Source organism: Pogoniulus pusillus, chromosome 16 (genome assembly GCF_015220805.1).
Source record: "Pogoniulus pusillus isolate bPogPus1 chromosome 16, bPogPus1.pri, whole genome shotgun sequence".
Lineage (NCBI taxonomy): Eukaryota > Metazoa > Chordata > Aves > Piciformes > Lybiidae > Pogoniulus > Pogoniulus pusillus.
This window is the reverse complement of record NC_087279.1, coordinates 25160590-25187072: the sequence shown is the minus strand read 5'-3', so window position 1 is coordinate 25187072 and position 26483 is coordinate 25160590. Positions and strand designations below refer to the sequence as shown.

The following is a 26483-nucleotide window of genomic DNA, read 5'->3' as shown; positions in this document are numbered from 1 at the left end:
CAGCCTTCCCTGTATAATATCACCCTTCTCAGGGCATTCTGGTAAGTGCAGAGGTCTCTGAAAAATGCCCTGGTCAAGCCACCCCAAGGTGGGTGCTTCCTAGCACACTCTGGTCACAAGGACAGGCTGCCTTGCTGCCACTGCACACAGAGACATGCTTGCTGCTCTTGTTCTGTTCAAGCAGCTCTCTCATGGTGCGTTTGAGATGAGTGTAAGATCTGTTTTACATTTCCATGAGACAAAAGTGCAAACCACCATGCAGCGGACAGTGGAAGGCAGTACCCAATCACTGGGACAGTTCTGACACTGAAGTCAAGGCTAGCAGGACAAGGGAGGTTATTCTTCCCCTGTACTCAGCACTGGTCAGGCCACCCCTTGAGTACTGTGTCCAGTTCTGGGCTCCTCAATTCAAGAGAGATGTTGAGGTGCTGGAAGGTGTCCAGAGAAGGGCAACAAAGCTGGTGAAAGGCTTGGAACACAAACCCTATGAAGAGAGGCTGAGGGAGCTGGTGGTATGCAGCCTGCAGAAGAGGAGGCTCAGGGCAGACCTCATTGCTGTCTACAACTACCTGAAAGGAGGTTGTAGCCAGGTGGGGTTGGTCTCTTCTCCAGACAACCAGCAATAGAACAAGGGGACACAGTCTCAAGTTGTGGCAGGGGAGGTTCAGGCTGGATGTTAGGAGGAAGCTGTTGGCAAAGAGAGTGACTGGCATTGGAATGGGCTGCCCAGGGAGGTGGTGGAGTCACCATCCCTGGAGGTGTTCAAGAAAAGCCTGGATGAGGCACTTAGTGCCATGGTCTGGTTGACTGGATAGGGCTGGGTGCTAGGTTGGGCTGGATGAGCTTGGAGGTCTCTTCCAACCTGACTGATTCTAAGATTCGATGATTCTGTGACTGCATGGTGAGAAAAGCTGGTTCAGGCTGCTGGAAGCATCTGCAGCGACTGATGGCCATGAGCCTTTTAACTGAGAGAAGCTGTGGGGTGCCAGTTACACCCTTAGTCAACTCTCTGAGAAACAGGAACTAGCTAAAGAAAATATTGCAGGACCCTTGGCACTGCATCCCATCACTTCATAAGGAACTAAACTTGTTTCTGGTCCAGTCTTCTCAAACAAAACCAGGATGAATATGGCAGAGCATAAAGAAAAACATTTAAAACTTGTTTATTTTACAGCTGGTATCAACATAAGCAGTCCAGAAGTAATTCCCCGTTTGGCACACTGGGAGAGGTTTAAACTTCATTTGTGCCATTCATTTCCTTCTTCAGTCCTTCTCCTTCCTCCCTCAAAGGTTCCAGCTCAGGCCCATCCAGTGCACTTTCTTTGTTCAAGTTATTTCTGCCCTCACTTTCTGTCCTTACAGATTGAGGGTCCTCTTCTTTTGTCTTTCTCTCCTTCTCCTCCTTGGCAAGCATGCGGTAATTGTAATAGTTCATGATGAAGAGGAAGGTTCCTGCCAGGACCATCACCGCTCCACATTTAATGAACATGTACTTATAGTCCCCAAAGGTATCAATGAGAGTTCCTGTAAAACATACATTAAAAAAATCCAAAACAAACCACTAAACTTAGAGATGAACGTAAAACACTGTGTTTTCAGATCCTAAACACCAAGGAGAGACCATTGTCTCCTTAGGAGAAGAAGAAACATTTTCTGGACATCCAATCTCTTCCCCAGATACTCTGATTCTGTGGATACCTCACACATTTTGCACTACACATCCTGTGGGTAGTTAATGTTGGTACAGGTAACACTGCCACTCCTTAGTAGGGTGAAGTTGAAGAGGACAGAAACCCTACACTTCACAGGCTGGACGTCTCAGGTAGATCTGTTTTTTCCACGCAGAGACAAAGTCCTCTGATCACGGAATCTGCAGACAGTCTCCATTAACTCCAGTGATCACCTACAAGGATATCCACTTAACTTAGCAGTCCTCAGGCTGCCAACAAAAGCAGCAGCTCTCAGGAAGAGGCTGGCAAGGTGGCACCTGGCTGCTGGGTCTCATCTCACACTCCTGACGAAGACCTCTCAATTTATTCCACCATGGGTCATTCACCAGCATTAGAGAGCACTCAGCTCCTGGTCACAGCTGCCCTTTCTGCATTCATACTCATGATCTAAAGATGGAAGAGCACTGCACGGAACTGGAAAACATTAGTTCCAGGGACAGCAAAGATGATGCTGTCAGTGTCAGACAGTTTCAATGCCGAGACAAACGTGACAGGTTCGCTCTCAAAGGTTAATGCTTCTGCTACGGAGCTACAGAGCAATTGAAGGGAGATGGCTTAATTGAAATGTCAGTGTTCTCCATTATGTCAAAATGTAATGCAAATCTTACTGGGACTATGATCCTGAACATTAATTCCCATTTACTGGTGCAACACAGACCATTCTTAACATCCCAAATCCTAATTAGATAAGACCCTCTCCTAACCTGGCCTTCATAGTATAGATAGCCCTCCTTGAGGCTGGCCCATCATCCATCAGGCTCTTTGGAGTATGCTCTCCTCCTTAAAAAGAGGCACCTATAATTAACTCCTGACTGACCTGTAATGTTGAAACACTGATGATTAATTATCTCACTGCATTACACTAACAAGGGATTTTCATGGCCACCAAATAGATTTCCTGATCACAAAAGAAATATTTTTAACTGGGTTTGGTCAACAGCTCTTCCTGAATCATTCCTAGGTGCCTTGGTACACCATTTTCAATGCACTGAGTTTTTCATGCTACTGGTGAAACATCAAGGAAATGCTAATTGCAACAATTCTTCCTTTTCTGCTAATCAGGATGACCTAGAGGTCTCCTAAATAGGTTTCAATGAGAGTTCTAATGAGTAAAGTATTGGAAAATTCAACAGTAGGATAGTCTTGCCTCTTTTCCTTTGAGAATAAGATAGAGTCATAAAACACACTGGGAACAATTTACCTAGTTCATTAAAGCAAAACCTTGCAGTAGGTTATTAAAATGCCAAAGAACCAATAAATTTGCTGCTTATTAAAATGGTGGGGAAAACCCTACAAAACTAATATTACTGACTATTATATAGAACAGTTTTAGCCTCATTAGCAGTCTCTGGTCATTAACTTAATCTTCCACACAGAAAATTACATAATTCAGAAGACAGTAATTCTAAAATTGCATTTTCTTCTGTTTGTCATTAATTGAATAATGAATCTCTAAGAGCGCAGGGGGATACAGCTGCCTTTGTCACACTGTATGAGCCACACGTGGCAGCATGAAGAATTAAATGGTTCTGCTAGGTGTGTCCCACAGGGTATTAGCCAGACCTCGGTTTTGAATCCAGGAATCTCCTATGAGGGCAGGCTGCTAGAGCTGGGGCTCTGCAGCCTGGAGAAGGCTTCGAGGAGGCTTTGGAGTGGCCTTTCAGTATCTGAAGAGGGTTACAGGAGGGTTGGGGAGAGACTATTGACAAGGTCTTATAATGACAAGATGAGGAGGAATGGGTTTAAACTGGCAGAGGGGAGATTGAAACTGGCTGTTGGGAAGAAGGTCTTTGCAATGAGAGTGGTGAGACACTGGCACAGGTTGCCCAGGGAGGTTGTGGAGCACAGAATCACAAAAAGTGATCATAGATCATAGATCACATTTTGTGATTCTGTCATCCACAACCTCCCTGGAGGTGTTCAAAACCAGGTTGGATGAGAATTTGAGTGACCTGTTCTAGTGGGAGGTGTCCCTGCCTATGGCAGTGATTTGGAACTGGATGAACTTTGAGGTCCCTTCCAACCTAAACCATTCTGTGATTCTAAATGAGGTTAAACTGCCTTCTTTCTGTGCATTCATTACTTCTGGTGTGCTAGAGTCACACTGAAGAAACAACAGAGTTTAACTTCTATACATACAAAACCAGACAGCGCACACTGCTAATTAAACATTTCTGCATACTTAAAGGTGACCATTTTCTAAACCAGGAGAAAGGCAAATTGTAGGAGGATGTATGAAGATAGAATGATGTCCAGGGGTACCGAAAATTCCTTTCTTCTCCCTCCCATTCTGCAGGTTTGAATGGGAGAAGGAGGCCTGAAAACTGCTTCCTCCCTCCCAGCCCTGTGGGATCGAAGTGGGGCAGCAAAAGTGCCTTTCTGCAGGTGGGCTGACCCATGTGGAAGCCCATGCTGGAATAGGGCTGGTGCTTGGCTGGGTTTTTGTGCCCAGTATAAATGGTAAATAGACACTTTGTCTAGAAAAAGGATCAATAGAGCAAGGGGCCCTGCCTTGAGGTCCCTGCCCTGAGAGTTCCTGCCTGAGAGTTCCAGCAGAGTGCTGGCAGGGCAGGTTCCTGTCATGACTGGACTGTCCCCACTTTTGGATGGCTCCTGCCTTTTGTACAGCTCTTGGTTTTATGCCGTCCCTGCTTTTGGATGGTTCTCCCCACCTTTGCACCCTTTTGTGCTAGCCTTTGGGCTTGGCAAGCCCGGGGGTCCTTTGAGAGTCACCAGTGACATCTGGACAGCCTTCTCTCAGACCATATCAGTACCCAACTTCCTGGTTACCTCCTGGACTGGGGGACCCTAGCAGTTTTGGCTCTCCTCTGCCGCTCTGAAGGCAGCATTGTTCCACGATCATCCCACTTGGGAAGAAGTGCTCGAGACATTTCTGAGTTTGGTGGCTCTCACCTTGGGCTTCTGCGGTGTGGATCTGTTATTGGATATTGCCTGCAGTGTCAGAAGGCTGCTCCTGCAGAGGAATCCAGCAAGGGATCACTGCCAAATGCCTATCGCACCTGTGTGGCTAAGCCCTGCTGTTCCCTTAATCTTCTGCTCAACCCAACTGATAGTGGGGTAAAGCTGTGTTTAGAGCTTAGCCTTTGCCATTTCCTGACTTCCTAAATCTCTACATTTATCTATAATATCCTTTTGGAAGAAATTCCCAAGCGAACTGTATCTGTTAATAAACTAAACTAATTCTGTATCTAGTTTGGGGGTGGGGTTCCAGGAAAACAAAATAATTCTTTTTCTATAATTCCTGACTCAGCCACATTAATTCCCTGCCTCCATGACAAATGAAATCTATAGATCTGAGGTGCTGCCACCTGTGAAGTGATTTAGCCCATGGCTGACTCAAATTTGGCAAGGACCATACTGAGCCAATTCCCAGCCAATGGTGCCTTCCACTCATGCTGTGTTCTTTGTGGACAGTGGAGCATATGCTAGAGAGGGAAACAAGTGAAGGCTTCAAAATCACAGGTCATTGCTCCCTTCTGGTGACTGTAAGCCCTGCTGGAGGGTCAATATTGTCAGCGTGGACCTCTCAGGGTCTCTCCCTTTTGGTATTTCAAACCATGACATCCAAATTAAACTTTTTAAAACAAAAATTTCAAACAGCCTCAAACCTATCAGACAGGCTGAGGTAACTGAAGTGCACAAGTACTCAGAGCCTTAGACACAAATGGCAAGGCTTAGGTTTGAGTCAACAAGAGAATTTCACATAACTGTTATCACAGAATCACAGAAACATCCAGGTTGAAAAAGACCCTCAGGATCACCAAGTCCAACTGATATCCCTACTCCACAAAGTTCACCCTTAAACCATGTCCTCAAGCATCACATCCAAATGACCTTTAAACACATCCAGGGCTGGTGACTCCACCACGTCCCCGGGCAGCTCATTCCAGTCCCTGACCACTCTTGCTGGGAAAAAATATTTCCTAATGTCCAGTCTAAACCTACCCAGTGGCAGCTTGAGGCCATTGCCTCTTGTTCTATCACTATTTACCTGTGAGGAGAGCCCAGCAGCAGCCTCTGCACAATGTCCCTTCAGGTAGCCATAGACAGCAATGAGGTCTGCCCTCAGCCTCCTCCGTTTCACACTACCCATCCCCAGCTCCCTCAGTCACTCCTCATAAGATTTATTTTCCAGGCCTTTGCCCAGCTTCCTCATCCTCCTGTGCACTGGCCCCAGCACCTCCACATCCTTCTTGTAATGAGGTGCCCAAAACTGAACACAACACTCGAAGTGTGGCCTCACCAGAGCAAAGTGCAAGGGGACAATCACAATTGTGCTTAAATTGTGGTGGACTGGAACCTTTTGAAACAGGAGGAGCTTCCAGGAGGAGTGGTCTGAAGCACAAGGCTCTTGGTGCTGCAGGAAGTCCCACTCTGCAAGTGTTAGAAGGGATCAGGGACTGAAAATTCACTGTCCAAACTGTTGATTTCAGCTGGAGGCCCACACAGAAAGGAGTATAAAGGACATGCTGGAAGAGACACCTGGAACCTGCCTTCCTTTTCTGATTATGAGTGGAAAAACAGTGGATGAGAAGCAGAGAAATGACCTTTAAAATCACTTCCTGCAACCTGCTTGTAAGAATCTCAACATAAACAACATAGTGAAAGCAGAAGAAAGTAGTTCACTCACCTCCAATAGGTGGTCCCAGCAAGATTGTGCAGCACTCTGCAATGGTGACCAGGCCAACGGCACTTGTGAAGCGGGAAGCTCCCACGAGGTCCATGAGAGTTTCAAAGAGCATGGCACAAACCATGCCAAAGGCCAAGCCAAAAAAGGCAGAGTAGACGATGAGCCCTGTGTAGCTGGAAGCCAGTGGGCACAGAAGGTGGCAGGCACCGTTGAAAGCAATGGAGAAGCTGAAAAAATATTGAATCCGTGGCCTCACCCACTTGCTGTTGGCAATGATGCCAGTGGTCGGTCGGGCAATCATGTCCACGATAGCGAGGATTGAGAGGAGGAAAGCAGCTGAATATTCATCAATGCCGATGTGCTTTGCATAGGGTGCCAGGAAAACAATGGGAGCAAAGAACCCCAGAAACATGAGCACGTTTCCCACCAGGTAAATTAAGAACCCTCTGTGCTTAAAGAGAGAAAAATCGAGGTACTGATTGATCTTCTCACAGCAGTCCTCTCCTTCTTCCTCTTCCATTTTCTTCTCCGTGAGCACACTCGTGGCACTACTCATTTCCACAGCATTTCTAGCGAGCTCTTCTTTCAGAGCATTCTTCTCCCTCCCAGCCACCTGGGATTTAACTGGCGCTCTGGCTGGCCCAATGGGTCTGAAGAGAGCTCCTGCCACACAGCAATGTAATAAAATTGCCCCAAGAATTAAAAAGCTGCCCCTCCAGCCAAAATTGTCAAAAAGGAACTGGTTGAGAGGAGCCAGGGTGCAAAGCATCACAGGGCTCCCTGCCATGGCGAGGCCATTCGCAATAGGTCTTCTCCTCAAAAAGTATTTCCCAATGATTATCACTGATGGCTGAAGGTTGAGAGCAAGGCCAAGTCCTGGGACAGAAAAAAACAGGTGAGACACACAAAGGAAGATCTGAGCTCCATGTAACCTCAGCTCCTTGTTTAAGGCAAATCAATGGACAATTGGATACTGGTGGCTCTGCAACGCAATAGTCTGGAGGCAAACTTCACTCAGGAAATCCCTAAACTTCTGGCTGCCGGATTTGGTTAATCAGACACCCAGAAAGACACTTTCAGACAGAGTGTGCCCTTTCCTTTCATACTGCAAATCCAGTGGGCAGCAAGCATAGAACAAAGAGTTTGGTTCAGAATCAATTGAAACTACACCCTCAGCGAACGCTGGCTGGTTCTGTCCAGACACAGCAGCCCTGTGGGAGGAGAGGGTGGATCTATTAAACAAAATCACAGCTCAGAGTTTGAGGAAAGTTGTTCTGGCTTGGACTCTGCTCTCCTGAGACCCCCACCTGGAGTGCAGTTCTGGAGTTCCCAACACAAGAAGGACATGGAACTGTTGGAGCCAGTCCAGAGGAGGCCACCAAGATGCTCAGAGGGCTGCAGCAGCTCTGCTATGAGGACAGGCTGAGAGAGTTGGGGCTCTGCAGCCTGGAGAAGAGAAGGCTCCAGGGAGACCTTGTAGTGGCCTTCCAGTATCTGAAGGGAGCTACAGGAGGGATGGAGAGGGACTATTGACAAGGTCTTGTAATGACAGGATGAGGAGGAATGGGTTTAAACTGGATGTTAGGAAGAAGTTCTTTGCAGCAAGGGTGGTGAGACACTGGCACAGGTTGCCCAGGGAGGTTGTGGAGCACAGAATCACCCAATGTGATTTTTGAGGTGTTCAGGACCAGGTTGGATGAGGCCTTGAGTGATCTGTTCTAGTGGGAGGTGTCCCTGCCTATGGCAGGAGGTTGGAACTGGCTGAGCTTTGAGGTCCCTTCCAATCTAAACCATTTTATGATTCTATAACCACTGAAGCACATCCTTCTGAAGTGTAACTGGGGCTGGCACCCCCCTGCATGGATGGTGGGCACCCAACACTGCTGCTGCACAGACAGACCTGCACAGGAAGAACATCAACCCTCTCTCAGCCACTACTTAGCTGGTGGTACGAGCAATTCCGAATTAAGAGCTCTGCATGTACACAGCAAAACAGCTACTGAGGATGCTAATGAAACAGGAGCCTATCATGTTTCTTTTAATGGAAATGCATTTTTATTGCACTTAGATATATGCATGGCATCACACATCTGCATTGCTAATTCAGTCAGCTGGCTTCTCCTGCACAGGTCAAGTCTGAAGGCAGAAATGCCAAATGCTGTACAGCCTCAACTTGCTGTGGTTCCATCTGAGAGCATTAGCATAGAACAAGCTCACCTTTTCAAAGAGTTCCATCATGTGCAGTACTTCCTTTAGAAGTTACATTTTCAGAACTCCATCCAAATGACATTTTAAAAATCATGGCACATATTTCCCACCCTATCATCCGGACAAGAATGAGTCACATTAGCACAAAGCACAAATGTAATCCTTGAGGTGATTATATCAGAGAACACGAATCCTGAAAATAGGGTCATGCAGAATTTTTCTTGTTCATTAGTCTATATAATTAGTTTGTTTAACTGTGCAGTACATAATTAGGCATATTGCTTTACAGAAGATAATTTAGAAGGGTCAAGGTCCTCAAAATTAATTAAGGGAGACTATCATTAGTCACCAATGAAGTAGAATCCAACTGATACAGCAGAATTCAGCCAGCGTTGGGTAGCTTCAGCTTGAACCACTTTGCACCGTTATGATTTTTGCCAAGGCTAAGATTCTTTTCATTATTTTTTATTTGCTTGGAAGTTTACAGCATTAAAAATAAACCCAAATGGCAACATATTCAAATTAATCTCGGTATAAAGCACACTCACAGCGTGACAATTCCTCGCGAGCCCATGCACTTGGCAAGGCAGGCCTTTGGAAAACACAGCCTGCTCGCAACACAGAAGGGGCTACGTTCTTCCTCACCAGAGGGCTGACCCGAGAACTGTGCATATAAACACAGCCTCACTTAGAGAACAGCCCTGCTGGTGCTCAGATACAGGAACCCAGCTTCTTTCGCCTCAGAAGATGCAACATGGTGGGTTAGTGTTTGCTTTAGTTTTGTATGTCCCAGGCTGGCAGGTAAAGGCAGAAATCAAACCATCACTCCTGCAGAATCATTTTTGGTAGGGACCTACCACATATCTTGCAGAGAAGGAAAATCAGACTGGATGCCAGCTACCCACTTAAACAATAATCAACTCAAGTTTTTTGTTATGTGAACATTAATTTGCCAGTTGGACAAATCTAATTTAATATTACCTCATGCTCTTGCCATTAATTAAATCTGGAGAGTTCCAATTTGGCTGACTAGAATTTCCATTTACTTGAAGCTTTTGGCTGACTTTAGCTGGAAATATTTAAATCCATTTTATTCCTGTTTTCAGAAACTACAGCAGCTTTTCCATGGCTTAAACTGCTACTCAACCACACCTTCTCCTCAGGGATATGCCAGAGATGTCTACCAGTGGCACTGAATGAACAGAACCAAGCCTGTGCCAAAAGGAGCAACCTTCCCTAGAACAAATACATCTTCCTGACGTTAGAAGGGAGTAAGTGGTGGTACAGGAGTGAGCTGTGCAGCTATTGACCTTGCTCTTACTTTGTTAGTAAGGGAAGATCCCACCCAGGAATGCCAACGATCAGCATTAGCAGTGCAAAGATGAGTAAGCACTCTTCACCTCGGGTCCCATTTTATTTCATAGTGGTCTAATTGGTACAGATTGAACTAAACTCTGACCAGCCATTATTGCCTTGTGTTTAGCTTTGAGATTTGCTGCTTCTGCCTCAGACTTGAAGCAGGGGTTGCATGTCTAAACACCTATTTAATGCATCCAGGCTGGCACCGATCCAGGTCGACAGCTTGCAAACCCCATTTATTTTTCTAAGTGCTATAGTGAAACAATTGAGAAGAGAGCATGGGGTTACAGCACATGCCGAGTGCCTCATGCAGCCCACAGCTCAGTGCCAGCAAAGACAGAGCTTCTTTAGAGCTGCCTCCCACGGCAGAGCCCATCTCCTGCTCTGCATGCCAATGGGAACAGGCACAATCAAGAAAGCAGTTGAGGTAGCCTTGTCTAATCCCTCCACCATAAACAGATACTTCCTGCCCTGCTACTCTGAAGAGATTTCCATTAACATGCCAAAGGCACAAGACTATAGCAGAAACCTCTTAGCATCTTGTTTTTATCACCATCCCTTCTAATTACTTGGATATGGTCTTCTACCCTAGCCTGTTTCCTTTTCAGGCTGGCAGTGAGGAGACTAGAGTGTGATGTTTACAGGTTGCGTTAAAGTCACTGCAAATCGCCTTTCCGTCGTCTCTCTCCTTGTACAGCAACACCATCTCAGCTGTGAGATGAGCAGGCAGCTTCATAATTACCCTTGAATACATCCATGTTAGGCCTGGCCACTGACAGCACTTCAAGAGTAATTAGAGGCATCAAGCATGTTAGGAGAATTACAGGCCTCTTCCCTCCTCCATCCAATTAATATTCCTTCCCCAGCACACAGACCGGGCTGGAAATGATGGGTTATTAGCTAGGAACCCATCCACACAGCTGCCCTCATTCAGCGAGCAAGAGGAAAAGGCACAGACACAACAAGCCTGTGCTTTGCTCTGAGCCTCAAAGACGAGCAGATGAGTGGGCAGCTAGTCCCTGTACCTTCTTGCTGGAATGAGGCTGCACTGAGCACAGCTCGCACTATCAGCTCTTTGGGATAGGTAAAGATATTCAGGGATCAAAAAGGAGCAGGCTCTTCAGAAGTCCTAAGTACGGAGGTAGGCACAAAATTCTCTCCTGGCATGTTTTTGGCCAAGCACCTTTGAAAACTGGAGTCGGTGCCTTCCTGCAGCCCTGTTCCTTGCCTGAGCCCTTCAGCCCACAAAAATGCATGCATTTTCAGCAAAGGACTAATCCAGCATTAGTCAACTTGCTGGAGGACATTTGTTTAGCAGGGAGTGGTGCAAGCTCATGCATTGATGAACGTTGAATTTATCCACAGGACTACACTGGTTAAATTTTCATTTCTCAGAATTTTGTTTCTGGGATCTTCTTCATGGAATCTGTGAGAGTTATTCACAGAACCACAATCCGTTCAGGAAAAGCACAGCTTCATCTAACCACAGCAATTAGAAAGAGTTAGGTTTCTAACTACTACTCCTCAGAAAGACTAAGGTTTAAGACAGGGAATCCTCCATGGCAGTTCATTCACTACCGTCCAGATGTCGTGAAGTAATATTGGAGTAGGAGAAGGAGGTGACAAACTTTCTGCCCAGTTTCCTTTGCTGGTGGCTGGTTTTATTGATTTAAATGTTGAGCTCACGCTCCCTGTTCAGGAAGCAATGCTTCATGCAGCTGCAGAGGGATAGGGAACATTCATTAAAACACACACCTTGCAACCTCCAAAGCCCATTTTGAACTCATTGTGTCATGTTTCCAGGCAGATGTCCTAGCTACAACCGGGAGGAACATTGGCTGTACCTTGGGTACGCTTTGCTTATAATCGTAAGCAAAAGTGTCACGGTTCAGCATCTACACTCACACAGGTGGAGAACTCCAACCCATCTGCCTCCAAAAGAAATAACCCAGCCACTGCAGGCTTCAAAAATGCTGGATTGAGCCTATCTCAATCTCTTGATTGAGATTCCACTATGGAAATTCATACTTCAATACAGAGAGTTCTAACTGCCCCTTCAATAGGGAAGCACAGTTTTATGTAAGGAGAACACTGCATATTTCCAGCCAGCTCCAGGAGTTATTGTTTTCAGATAAAGGGCCTCCTAGCCTGACAGGCAGGCAAGGGCAAGCAGACTAAAGCAAATGCCTGAAATCTCATTTCATGCATCTCATAAGGGAAGAAAACACAGAGTCATTTAGGAACACAGGTTCTTTCCTCACAGTCACACTGTATCTCCAGGAGCTTGCCTTGCCCAAGGCAAAGCACAGTCAGCCTGCGTTCACTTCAGCAGGAGCTGAAGGCTCTGATGGCCGCAGCCTCACTATCGCCTCTGGACAGCATCGCCTCTGCAAAGAGCACATTCGCTGGTAAGGCCCCGCACGCCATGCTTAGCCAGGAACACAGCATGCAGCAGAGGACATGCTCTTTGCTAAAACTCATCTGGAGCAACGGTCCCTGTCTCACCAGCTTTTTATCTTAGCAGCTTCCCACTGTGTTTGGCTGAGGTACCCAAGTGGAGACACCCCAAGACAAGAAATCATAGACTGAATCATAGCATGGCTTGAGTTGGAGGGGACCTTAAAGATCATCTAGTTCCAATTCCTCTGCCACAGGCAGAGGCACCTCCCACTAGACCAGGTTGCTCAAAGCCTTGTCCAATCTAGTCTTAAACACTTCCAAGGGTGAGACATCTGTGACTTCTCTGGGCAACCTGCTCCAGTGTTTCACCACCCCCACAGTGAAGAACTTCTTCCTAATGTCTAATCTAAACCCACTCTGCTCTGGTTTAAAACCACTGCCCACAAACCTCAAGTGCAGGTGGAAAAGAGATTCTTTCTTCTTACCTGTAATGAAGCCCACACAGATGTAGAGCTGCAGGATGCTAGTGCAGAAGGCAGCTGAGACCATCCCGGTGCCACAGAGCAGACCTCCAAACATAACCACGGGTCGGCTGCCATAGCGATTTACCAAAATGCTGCTAATGGGACCTGGGGAAAGAGCACAAAATGGTCCTTCAGGTAGGTGTCGTCTCAGAGTGGGGCATGTTTGACACAAAGTAGGTAAACCTCTCTAGTATCAGTGCCCTGAGGTGCTGCTGACAGCCTCCAGGGTGGCTCCAGGGAGAAAATGGGAGACAGAGAAAGGTGATCCGCAGTGTGTGTGGAGATGGCAGCAAGTCTCATGCCACACAGTGGCAGCGTAGCTGGTGGCAGCTAAGGTGAACACAGGATCTCAACATAGGAGCTTCTTGATTGATAACGATGCTAAACCATACACACAAAGCTGTGGTTCACATAACAAGCCTGAAAAAATGAAGAGTGTTGCATTTTTAATGCCTCTAATCTGATTCCAGTACTGCAGACCAGGACTGAGGCTTCAGCAGAACAGTTGTTAATTAAATCTTAATACCAGTCTATGTAGGCTAGAAACAGTTTGAGATGAGAGATTAGCCAGAAATCAAGAGAATCAGTTTGGTTTTCCATTTATGTGAAGAGGCGGTTCAGGAAAGTGCAGAATTATGGAAGAGGGAAATGGCTTAACAAAGATTGTGCACACCAAAAGGAAACATTGAATCTGAAGCACTGGAACATGCCAGCAGCTTTGGGTAGTGGAGGGAAGAAGGTCTCAACCAGGCAGAGAACCAGTAGAAAACAGAAGTACAGAATAATATACATCAGAGGGACTTTAAAGGTCTCAGGACCAACCTCCCAATCAAGGCAGAGCAAACTAAAAGGGACAGAGTGGTCCAGAAGTCAAACTATGAGATGTAAGACAAAGATTCTGTATTACTAAAACCCAAACCAAAACACTGCAAAACTTTGTGGAAATGGGACAGGAGGATAGAGGCAGCACTTAGTATCTTACCTTACCTGACTGTTTCTAGTGCAGTGGTTCTTCAGAGCCCAGTGTACCTGCTTGCCAACGTTAATGGGATGAGTTTCAACAAGGCCAGGTCCTGCACTTGGGTCACAACCCCAAGCAACGCTACAGGCTTGAGGCAGTGTGGCTGGAGAGCTGCTGACAGAAAGGGATCTGGGGGTTGTAACAGACAGGAGCTGAATGTGAGCCAGCAGTGTGCCCAGGCAGTCAGTGGCATCCTGTCTGGGATTAGAAATGCTGTGGCCAGCAGGAGCAGGGAGGTGATTGTCCCCTTGGACTGGGCTCTGGTGAGGCCACACCTTGAGTTTTGTGTTCAGCTTTGGGCACTGCAATACAAGAGAGATGTGGAGGTGCTGGAGCAGGTTCAGAGGAGGGCAACAAAGCTGGGGAAGGGCCTGGAGAATAAATCTGATGAGGAGAGACTGAGGGAGCTGGGGATGGGTAGTGTGAAACAGAGGAGGCTGAGGGCAGACCTCATTGCTGTCTACAACTACCTGAAGGGACACTGTGGAGAGGCTGCTGCTGGGCTCTGCTCACAGGTAATTTGAGACAGAAGAAGGAGGAATGGCCTCAAGCTGAGGCTGGGGAAGTTTAGACTGGACATTAAAGAAAAGTTTTTCATGGAGAGAGTGGTCAGGGACTGGAATGAGCTGCTCAGGGAGGTGGTGGAGTCACCCACCCAGGACGTGTTTAAGGGTTGTTTGGATGTGATGCTTGGAGATATGGTCTGAGGTGAATCTTGTAGAGTGGGGTTAGAGCTTGGACTTGGTGATCCTGAGGGGTTTCACCAACCTGCATGTTGCTGTGATGCTGTGATTGCTGCTGTAACAAACAGCCCACGCCATCCACATACAGACTGCTGGAAATGGGTGTTTAAAGCTTACAGGCATCTCTGAAGAGCTTGGCAGTGGGATCTACCTCACCATAGTGTTATTTGGTAGATGTTTACCTTTGCTTAAATAGTCCTAGACAGAAATCATACCAGAGCTCCTACCGGACCCTGCAAACCATCGCACGCTTGGGCACAGAAGTCAGGCCCAAAACCCAATCTCCCCTCAGCCTGGCTGACAACATCCAAACAAGTTCTCAGCTGTTCTAGTGTGCATGAGTGAAAACCAGTAGGTATGACTGGCTTAATGTAGGGATGTAAAGTATTTTCCACTAGAGGTCTAAGGTCAGAACACTCAGAAATTAAATACACACAAGCAGAGTCTTAACAGCCTCTCTGTAACTGAGTGATCTGTAAGCAGGTCCCATCGACTGCACCATTCAATTAAAACTTCTGTGAGTGTATAATTATGTGGAGACTTTTCCTTTCCTAATACCGTAATGGGATTCACACACATGAATCCTGCTGCCGCACAGAGCGCTACAGAATTCAGTGAGAAGTTCTGGGGAAAGAGAGAGCTGTGTCAGATCAGCACAGCAGGAAAGGGAGCCCTTTCTCACTGAGTTTCCACTGGTCAGGGCTTGGATTTGTATCATGCTTGAGCTGGCTTCCACGTGTCCTGTAATTCAATCGATCGAGCCAGCGCTCCTCAGAAAGGCGCCACCATATTTATCTGCAGCCCGAGGGCTCACAACTCCTCCACTTTGCAATTTTCCACTTGTCTGCGTTTCTCCTGAATCAATCTAATTACTCAACTAAGAAAATGTAGTTTCAGTTACCTTCTCCTGCTGGAAGAGGGCTCTCACGCTGGCCCTACAACAACAGGATGTCCTACCATGGAGCAGAGCAATTAAAGCCAACGAGAATCCTGCTAAGGTCTCTCTTCTATCCTGACTTCGGGTAGCCTCTGAGGAGAGAAGCCTCTGCTATGAGAAGTAAAACAAAAACGCTCACATTTATCTCACTCTTGCAGCATCTGCCTGGGAAGAAGGGAAATGTGGATCTGTGTCCCTCTCACTCCAGCCTATAAGCTGTTGGTATAAGCTCCACGCATCAGTGTGGATGGATTATTGTGAGAATGCACTGTGAAAAGGAATAATAACAGCCAGTCTGTGACCATTGGGCCTTGGCTCCCACACCACAGCTTCAGGACACCTCCCACAGGAGAGAAGAGATAGTGGACACCTGGTTAATGAGAAGAACAAGGTGTGACGTATGCAAAAGACTGGGTTGTGCTTGCCTAGATTACACTAACGTGCAGGTGTGTGCTCTATGCTCAAGACTATATAAATGGAGTCAGAACAAATGCCAAAGGTCTCCAGTGGGATTCACACTGAATCATGTGGAATCTGTGTGGTATCCTTCACCAACAGGTGGAGATCTACACTGCATTCTTGAAGGAAGATTTGCAGCTAACAGATTGGTACCATGACAGCAGATGATAAACTGGAAGGAGCTGAAGGTGGGACACATTCTGCTCTCCTTCCTGGTAACAAAGACACTCCAAAGTGGAGGCTGTAGCAGAAGAAAGCAAAAGTTCATATTCCAACCACTGGCTTCACAAATGAGAGCATCCTGGGACAGCCTCCACGAACCATTAGCGTCCTCAACTGTAACCCAACTTCCCAGTCATCGCTTGTTAGGCCACGAGACCACAATTGCTCCCTATTCTCATCTTCTTGTCCTGTGTGATCTCTCAGCAATGCTTTACAGCAGGTCTGTGTGACCCTCAGCAAGGCAGCCTTTACCTGCTGTAACCAGAATCATCAGTTTTACAAGGGGATAATCAGTCCCACATGGCCAGCCAAGGTAGGTGACCTCTGGTCTCAAAGGCATTATCTTCCTGGGCTATGCTGAGCTCACAGGGAGCTGCAACCAACTTCAGAAGCAGCATAAGCCTTCACAGCCCTGAAACCCTAAGTCCAGACCCTGTGAGCCTGAGTGACAGCACTTGATCTCCCTGACCAGCATCATCTACACAGGACTGAGAGTTGGAGATCTCTGTGGTACTGAGTGCAACCAGTTAAGAGGAGAAAACAGGAGCACAGCATCTGGATACTGAACAATCTTTATAGATACTGAACAACCTTTACAGATACTGAACAATGCACAGGAAATGTCACGATGAGTACTCAACCTGCAGAGAACACATCAGCTGGACCTGGGCTTTACAGGACACCTGTGATGGTTCGGGTGTTACCCGTCCTCCCCTCCACACACTTTGAAATCACCCAGACTAGACTCAGCCAGCTCTGGAAATTGAATGAAGCTTCTATTTGCAGCTTAGCACAATATACAAGCAGATAGTTACAGTATAGACAGTTATAGACAGAATAAAATGTAATACAGAAACACAACTCCCCTCCCAGAAACCTGAGTCCCCAGGAGGGGCTCTCAACTGCCCTTCCACCTTCTCCCACCCCTCTACCTTACTTCAAATGTTGCCTTGTGCCCCCAGGAAGAATGGGGGTTTGGCTAGGGGGATTAGGAAGCAAGTGGATTAATCAGAGAGACAGAAGGTACAGAAGGTGAGGTTAAAGAGAAATGCAGTTCAAAGCCCAGGCTGTGCCCAAATGCCAGGCTGTGCCCAAATGTTTGGATTCTTGCTCTTATACATCTCAGCAAGCCTATGAGTGAAGCAGACATCACCATTGTTTCTCTTTCACAGCCTGTGATCTAATTCTTCTCACCAAAACATTCTAGCTAGCTGCAAACTAGCACAACACCAGAGGATCCAACTCAGGGATTCAGTCAAGAAACTAAACTTCCCTGAGCTGCTGCTTATAGTTTTATAACAGTCCTGAGCAGACCTTTGAAATGCACTGAAGCAAGTACAAAATCACATCCCCAGAATTACTTCCACTTAAGTCATCCTGAGCTACAAATAGGTGCATAGGCTTTCAGGGAGCAGGCTTTCAAAAGCTGTCCCATCTCCCAGCAGCAAGCGGTGCACGCAATGTGTCACACAGCTGTGCGCAGCCAGCATGCAAACCCTGCCAGGCCGGGCAGGCACACGGAGCACAGCCGTGCACACCTTCGCCCTGCCCAAACGCCTTCAGCCATCAGCATCACACCCAGCAGATCTCAGTGCACCTCTGCTGCCCTGCTCTGCCACATGCCACCCATAGTGTATTTCTCACAGGGGGCTGATCGGCCATCAAGCACTAGATAACCTCAGCAACAATGCGGTGAGGAGCTTCAGAGAACATCAAATAGCTCACATCAGGGCAGAGAAATTAAGGAGAGGGAGCAACAAAGCCAGCAGTGCAGCTGTGGGGAACGGGAAACACAATTACTGCATTGCTAGCAGCTACTGCAAAAAGTAAAAGTTTGACAGCCCCTGGAAACGTGGCGGAACTGACAAGCAGGACCTGTCACCTACCAGTTATTCAGCCGGCATGAAGAGAATAAAGAGGCTGTGTGTTACCACACAGAAACCATTTCTGGGAGCAACGTGTGCAGCTTACATCCCAAGGCACCTTCACTTGCTAATACCTGCCTGGTCAAACGTGCAGGAACCACAGGCTCCCTGTCTCCAAACAAAATCATTATTCTCCCCTGTGAGCCAGCAGTGGGAGAAGCTAGCAGGAATTGGCTTGATTTTTGCTTCTTAATTTACAAAGTCAGGTGAGGAAAGGGCAAGAGAAACAGCTGGCAAAACTCTCAGAAAATTGCCATTTGCCTGCATTGACTTTGCAGAAGCAGCTAAGTCCCTAAAAAGTCATAGCAAGGAGAAAAATACCCCAGCTGCTGAGTGTGGTCCTGATGTATGGCTTCTCAGGGACTGAAGCAACCAGGGTTAGTGTCCCCTAACCAGCACTGTCCCCACACCCCCACTGCCATGGCACTGCCGACCTTCAAATGAGACAATTGGAAGTAAATTTTTTCCTGTCTTTTCATCCCAAAACCTTAGAAGAACAAGGCTGCAGTTTGCACCAAATATCCCCTAAAGATGCAGTTGGGATCACAGCACTCCTGGAAGACTGCTGTAATGAAAAGCACTATCCTCAGCCCATATAAATCATGCTGGTTTAGTGCCTGTCCTGTACAAAGCCTCTCTTTTCTCATACCTGTGGCAGGTTTCCCTTCGTTGTCAGCTGGTACATGAAAGGCCATGTCAAAGAAGCTGATCCTGGTGGCAAGCAAAACACAGCAGCTCGCCGGTGGGAAATACAGCCAACCCTGACTCATTTGTTAGCTTGTCCAACTACTTTTCACCTTGAGTTTTGTGTTTGCAGAAGTGAAAAGGGCCCTGAAGAGGAGGTTGGAAAACCATAAAAAAATACTCTGGCCTCTCCTCTCTTCTCCAGCACAAAGCCAGGCCATCTTGTAATTTATTCTTTTTGAGCCATTGAACTATGATCCAGAGAGGATCACAGCATAGAGTTGGCATTTAACTAGAAATATCAATCCAGGCTGGCTTAAACTCTTGCAAGTATGACAGTGCTCAAAAAAAAACAAAGACACCTGAATTGCCTGTTTTCCTCAGCAAGCCTCATGAATGTTTCATGAGCTGCAAAACTTCCAGCATTGGTACAAAATCCCAATGTGTTTTTAACAAGGACTAAAACATTCTTCTCTCCCATACTTCTGACCATAAAAACCCGTCCCTCATTTGTAACCTTTGGCTTGTCATTTTTTTTTTAACCTGACCTAATACTGACAGAAACAGTTTCCTTCTTTTTTGGTGGACTCTGGTTTGGATGAATTTCTGCTGAATACTTCTGTGCAGGGCTCTCAGAAAAGCAGCTGAGAGTCTGAAAGACTGACCCCACAACCTAGAGGCCTCCATGCAACGTGGGCTTTTTCCAGCTTTCACAGGACTGACCTTCTGAGAGTGTAAAGTGGCACAGAGCCACTGCAAATGTCCTGTGTCTGCTGGAGAAAGCACTTGATGGCCATTCAGATGACTAAATAGCAGCCCTTTAAAACGATCCACTGCACGGGCCCCAGCGCTGGCAGATTTGGACCAGCAGTGCCCCCATCACCAGGACTGCAACATGCAGCTCAGCTTTTCCCACTTTTCTGCAGTGGCAAATGTCTCTGAAGAGCTGTTACTGCACAGGGACATTGGTCAGCACCAACAAACCTGCCTGGATAGTTAATACTTTCCAAACTGCTGAGAAAACACAGATAGTAGTGAGGAACTCAGCACAACATGACTAGCATTGACTGTGTGGAGTCACTGGGGACATAAGGAGGAGCGTACTCAGCTGGGAGGAAAGAGAAGGAAATCATTTATACTAATAAAACAAAGTCTATTATTACACTAGTAGTAAAACAACAACATGAGCAGGCCTGCAATTTCCTCAGTAATAATCTCATTCCCTTGGTGGAATAACAACACTGCCGCTGGCCTCGTAATTTATCCACCAGGGTCCCAGCCCGTTGTAGCAGAGCAACCTCCTCATTACCCCACAAATGAAAGCAAGTGCCCCCATGTTATTAACAGGCTGACAGAATCCACCGACCACCTGAGGCAGGGAGGAGCAGCAGCAGCAGCAATCAGCACCCACTAATGATATATGCCCCAAAAGGGAAGTGGCCTGAGAGAACACAGGGCACAGTCACAAAGGCAAGGGAAAAGGGAAGGGAGGATAAAAACCTGCAGACTTTTGGTCTTTTGCCTTCCTTGAAAAGAAATCCAAGGTTCAGCATCTGGATAGTTCATGCTCTTGAATGTTTGTCACCAGGGCCTGGAAAACTGCTGCTCACCAGCTGACCCATGGCAACTAAGCCTTGCATGTGCCTACCTGAGATCACCAAAGAACTGCTGGTACGTAGCAATAGCACAGTGTATTATTAGACTCAGCTGCTTGGCTCAGATGGTTTATTTTGCACATACAATGATTGAGGAGCCTGCACACAACTGGTACTTCCTCAAGCAGCGCTGCTGGAGACAGGATAGTCATGAGCGTCAGTGCAGGGGGGTAAGCAACAGCAAGCAAATGCTCCAGGTGACAGCCATGGTATCAAATATCCCACTACCAGACCCCAAAGGGCAGCTTTCAAAGACCTGTCCAGCCCTAAACTGCCCTTATGCCTTCTGCTAGTATTACCTTACACTGCAAATAATCATCTTTACACAAGCAGGCTGGAGTCCAGCACAGGCAATAGCAGCTCCCATAACCACCCAGTCAACAGTAGCTCCACTTGTTCCTCTTTGTAGGTGAGGAAAATGATCTCTACATCAAGTGGGCAATGGCTACAGTTTCAGCACAGTCCCCATGAGAAGCATAAACCAAGCACGGGAGAGACTGTCTGCACTCATCTCATCTGGTCATCAATCCAGGCTCTGTGGCTGCTCCATCTCCTGGGCAGAACTGGCACCACACTTGGCTGAGAAGGCAGATGGGTGTAAATGAAGCCAAACTGTGGCAGCTCTCTCTCCCCTGCACCCACCAGCCACATCCTCGGGAAGCTGGAGACACTGACCCCCTCACCAGAAAAGGGTGCATTTGCCACAGCAGCATGCTGAAGTTAAACAAGGCAGAGGAGGCCCAAGCTTCACAAGGACAAAGCATCCTCCTCCCTGCCCAGCGATCTCACCTGATCAAGGCTGTGGCGTTTCAGTTTCCAGAGTGCACAGCTGACACACATTGCTCCTGCAGCACACAGAGGAGCCGCAGGCCAGCGGCTCCAAACCTGGGGCTGGAGCCAAGGTCCTTCATGTCACTTCATATTTAGGCAATTAAATAACTGCTCCTGCGAGAGGATGGCGTTGCAGGTGCTGAGCATGCAGCTGCCTGAGCTCAGCGGTTTCCCCAGGCTGCTGGTTTGGATCTTGCCCACGCAGCAGATCACAGCTGCTGACCTTCAGAAGGTCATGACTTCGAGGTTTTTTTAATTCCTTTCCTAAGATTCTTTCAGCTAACCTTTTGCTTGGCAGGACCACACACTTTCATCTCTTCTGTCATTTGAAGCCCAACTGCAGAACCTAAGTTCCCTACATGGCTGAAACATCTGCTCTCTGAGACCAGGAGCCCTTTGTTAGCAGCCCTAACACACTGCTCTACAAGCAAATCGGCCCCTGCCTGGGCTTGCTCTTCAAAGGGCTTTGTCCATCTCCTGGAAGCCCTGCATAAATTGACCAAGAGACCAATCACACTGGAAAACCATCCAGGGGCAGAAAAGCTGCAATGCTGCAAGGCAAGTTGACATCAACGCTCTGCACTCCATCCTACAGCAGCACACAGAACTTGTACTGCATTGACCAAGGAAGAAGCTTTCACATGTTTGAACTTAACTTGTGGGAGTGGATTATAACTTATTCCTGGACTTAACACCTGCTCACAAAGCATTAACCACCTCCCAGTCAAAATTCTTTGCTTTCTTCTTCCCAGTTCTTATTAATCTTGGGGTTTATTAAGTCTATCACATCTCTATTACTGCTGCCTGGTGGCCTTGCTAGCTCCAATGAAGGGCAAAATGATAAAGCTTTGTGACCAAGTCCACGAACACAGAAATATTTCACCCAAACCTACAGTGCCATTATTGCTCTTAAGTAGAGCAGGGCTATTTAAAAAAATAAAAAATATCAGCACATGTGTGGTGACCTTGCAGGGCTTGAGTGCTCTCTGAGAGTCAGGAGAAGTATACCAACCTGCAGTGCCATCCATTACAGAAATCAAATCATTCCTCATCTGGCTTTCTTAACAAAACCCACAGTCATAACTGTGCTGCTACCCTGGAGATCACCCCAGGCTGAGAAGACTTCCTGTTCTAATGACAAAGGGAGGCTAATGGGCTCTTGCTGAGGCTCAAAGAGCTGATGATTATAAGTGAAAGGATGAAGTCCAGCATGGGGTAGCCGAGACACAGGTATGTAGGGTAAACATGCCTGGGCTTTGGCCACGGTGGCAGGATGCTGGATACCTACCGTGGATAAGCAGAGAGATTTCTTTTGTATCAGCCTACACAGAATATCCAGGTGGAAAAGCATACACCTGGGAAAACCCTAGCAAACAGCCTACCTCAGAACTTTAGTTGAGCCAAGGCAGTAAACACCTAAGTAGGGAGATGCATGGTGCATTACTGCAAATACCACCTGTCCTCCCCTCCTCACTCCTCTTGTAGCCCTCGGTCAGCACTAAGGGCTGATGAGGAGGTGTTCATGCCATTTTGGACATCCTCAGGTAACTGAGGCATCTCACAGAGTGGTCAGACACAGCACAGGACACAGAGGACACAGGTGCTGGATTTTCTGGAGACCCCAGTGAGCAGCTGGTTGCACACCACAGATCTGCACTGCATCAGTATGGGCTGAGCATCTCTGAATGCAAACTGTGCTCAGGTACTCACACTTTTGTTTCTCTGTTAAGCCCGTATTAGAGAAAATGATGGGCTTCCCTTAGAACAGCCACCCAAGCATGGCATACAAGGGCAACCTCTTTGCTTTTTAAGAGTGAAGCCACTCATGTAGGAATTCACAGGCTTGGGGCTCTGGGTTTCTGAAAGAGCAAGAAAAAGGCCCAGCACATGCTGTGGCAGCTCATTGCTCAGCATCAGGGAATGAAGACAGCAGCAACAGCATGTGAGCACTTGTGCCTTGGAGAGACTGTTCCTTAGAGGCCACACTGGCTTTGAGCAACCTGATCTACTGGAAGGTGTCTCTGCCCATGGCAGGGGGGTTGGAACTAGATGATCATTAAGTTCCATTCCAACACAAACCATTCCAGAATTCCATTATAAACTGGACAACAGCTCTGCAGGGAGCTCCACAAAAGTGATCTGCTCTCCTCTCTTGTGAACACCTTTCCTCCTGCAGCAAGGACCAGGTCCAGCCAGCTGGGACTCCACACAGAAGAGAGCCAGCTGCAAAATGCTGGCTTTTACCAAGCACCCCTGCCCCTCAGTTTCACCAAGCACCCCTGCCCCTCAGATTTACCAAGCACCCCTGCCCCTCAGTTTCACCAAGCACCCCTGCCCCTCAGATTTACCAAGCACCCCTGCCCCTCAGATTTACCAAGCACCCCTGCCCCTCAGATTTTCCAAGCACCCCTGCCCCTCAGATTTACCAAGCACCCCTGCCCCTCAGTTTCACCAAGCACCCCTGCCCCTCAGCTTCACCAAGCACCCCTGCCCCTCAGCTTCACCAAGCACCCCTGCCCCTCAGTTTCACCAAGCACCCCTGCCCCTCAGATTTACCAAGCACCCCTGTAGCCGAGCTGTTAGCAGGTAAAGTCTCCACCCATCAGGGCAAGTCCTGCCCTAGCACTTCTGGTCCCATCAGGCAACATTGGAGCCAAAGCTGGCTTGCAGAGAGCTTGCACCTTCTGAGGCCTGGCCTAGCCTCTGTCACCCACTTGCTGCTTGTCCTTGAAAAACACCTATAGCTCCCTCCCCATGCCTCGGTTTCCTCTTTTAGTGATGTACCTCATAACACTTGGGATGAGTAAAGAGTCCTGGGTGAGGTCATCTGGAAGCAAAGAAGGTTTTGATGAAGCTTGAACCAGGTGAGAAGAGAATTTGGCAGTTTTGATTAAGTTAAAAACTGCAGAATCGAACTCATTATTAATATAGCTTTATGCTGCCGCATGTTGTAAGGTGCTTTCTAAACCTGTCACTGCAATTTATCATGCTAGCACTGTAATAAAATACAGCTATAAAATTTTGCATTAAATGTTCAAGGTCAATGGTCGACCTTCAACTTCCCAATCTCTTCCTTGCTGCCTTAGCAGATGCTCTATTGAGCAGTTACAAGCTCTGGGAGAAGGTTTCTTTGGAGAAAAGCTCAGTTGTGGAGCGCCTCCAGAATTAAATCTTCAGACATTTCATCCAAACTATGAATCAATAAGTAACAAGAGTAACAGAGACTGTTTGGCTTCAGGATAAAGCTTTTACTTCAGAAATGCTCTCACTCTCCCTCTGTTTGCAGCAAACAGCTCTCAGCCACTGCCTTTGCAAAACAGACAGAAGGTGATTCTCCAGTTTGAACAGAAATTTGGATGTGCAAGAACAGCACCCTGGAGGCTTAGGGGGGAGTACTACAGCAGCATACAGCACGACTGAGACCACTGCACACCATACCAGATAAAACCACTTAGGGTCCTGAGGCAGCTTAGCTTTTTGCACATCGAAAGGCAAGAGAAGCAGCACGTGGTTACATCTGCAAACTGCATGCAAGCACACCAGGCTCAACTGCTCAGCAGCTGCAAAAGAAAGAGTGAAAGAGTGACAATCTTTGAAATGAGGAGGAAAAGCAAAGGTCAGATGTCTCCTGCTCTAGCCCCAGCTATTCAGGCTTAGCTGCTGAAGTGACTCTGCGTGTCTGTTCCACTCAAATGACTTCTGTTGTCTCATTTCAACAAAAGGAGCATTTTGGCCACACAGTTACCACACACACACAAACTGAACTGAAAACGGAGACACCAGTCTCGGTATGGAATTATTCTCTCTCTTCTGGCACAGCTCATCGTTCAAGCTCTAGCAGTTGGCCATAATAAAAGACATTACTCCTTCCCACAATCCTTACCTCTCCTGTAGCCCCAGAGGAGACTGTAACAGCTACAAGAACATTACTGCTATTAAATTAGTGCCATCAGTATTTCGTATTTTTAGAATGTTTGGCTGCTACCCTCAATGCTTAATAGGGCAACTAAATCACAGGCAAATTAATATTGCTTATCTTTTCTTCCCCAGGATTTCAGCTGCCTCTTGCTTTCCCTGGGTAATGGCCATCTCTGGGGACCCATATGTGGCCTAGCTCAAAATGTGTCACCCTTAAAAATAGGAGAAGGGCAGCACAGTTTGGTACTGTGAGCACAACACAGGCACACAGCCCAGGCCAGGGATGTGAAGGTCAAAGGCTTTGGTGGTTGCAATTAGACTATTTAAGATTGCTTTCCTGAGCAAAAGTCATCCCTGTACATGAGGCAAGACCTTGGGAGCCTCAGTCTTGTGTTGGCGCAGCAAAGTCCAAGGAAGCAGCCTGCAAAAAGCAATCCTGCCAAGGGTGCACAGCAGCTGTCCTGTGATGCTGCACATGTGGACATTACTGGCGTGTCCTCAGCACCCCCAGAGCCTGACGCCTGCCAGCTGAGCTCCTGAAGAAAGGGTGGCAGCATCTCTCCTGTTCCCTTGTGGACAGATCCTGGCTCCTTTTCTTTACAAACAGCAGTCTCTGCTCCATAATACTGTTCTCATTTTGGAGTAAGGAATGAGGTCTTTGCCTATGATGAAAGGAAGGGAAAGGGAAAGGGAAAGGGAAAGGGAAAGGGAAAGGGAAAGGGAAAGGGAAAGGGAAAGGGAAAAGGAAAGGGAAAGAGAAAAGAAGAGAAATATTGCAAAACAGAAATATTTTTTCATCAGACTGATAGGGTTTCACCCTGCAGGATTTGCTCAGAGAAAAGCAATGTTCCTTTGTGCCACTCACTCACCAACCTCCCAGCTGGCCCTCTGCAACTGGAAACATGGAATTGCTAAACGTGAGCACCAGCAAGAACTACAAGTACCCTATCATAAAGTCTAGGCTATCCACTTTACTGCACACTAATCTGTTTTACTACTTGTATTACAGTGACAGAATTGTTTTCTGCAACCTAGTTCAGATTAAGAAACTGGGGGATAAGAGACATTAAAACTTCTGCAATATATATTGCCAGAGCCTCGGCTGGTGTAAAACTGCTTCCATGGGGAATTAAGCAAAAAGCAAAGGACAGAAACAGTGCCAGCTGCTGATTTTTCAGCCTTAGTGTGAAGAACACAGCACTGCTCTGGTGCTACA

At 47.2% G+C, this 26483-nt stretch overlaps 1 protein-coding gene across 2 annotated transcripts in view; it reads right to left on the bottom strand.

Moving 5' to 3' along the window:
• Positions 1–1147: 1147 nt before the first annotated feature.
• LOC135182243 (monocarboxylate transporter 2-like) overlaps positions 1148–26483 on the bottom strand; it is a 40919-nt gene continuing 15583 nt past the window's right edge. For both annotated transcript variants that reach the window (XM_064156074.1, XM_064156073.1), the window contains exons 2-4: positions 12834–12977; positions 6382–7257; positions 1148–1524 (exon numbers count right to left, since the gene is read on the bottom strand). In XM_064156074.1, coding sequence (XP_064012144.1) covers positions 1232–1524; positions 6382–7257; positions 12834–12977 — 1313 coding nt within the window. In that variant the 3' untranslated portion in view covers positions 1148–1231. The remainder of the gene's footprint in view (positions 1525–6381; positions 7258–12833; positions 12978–26483) is intronic.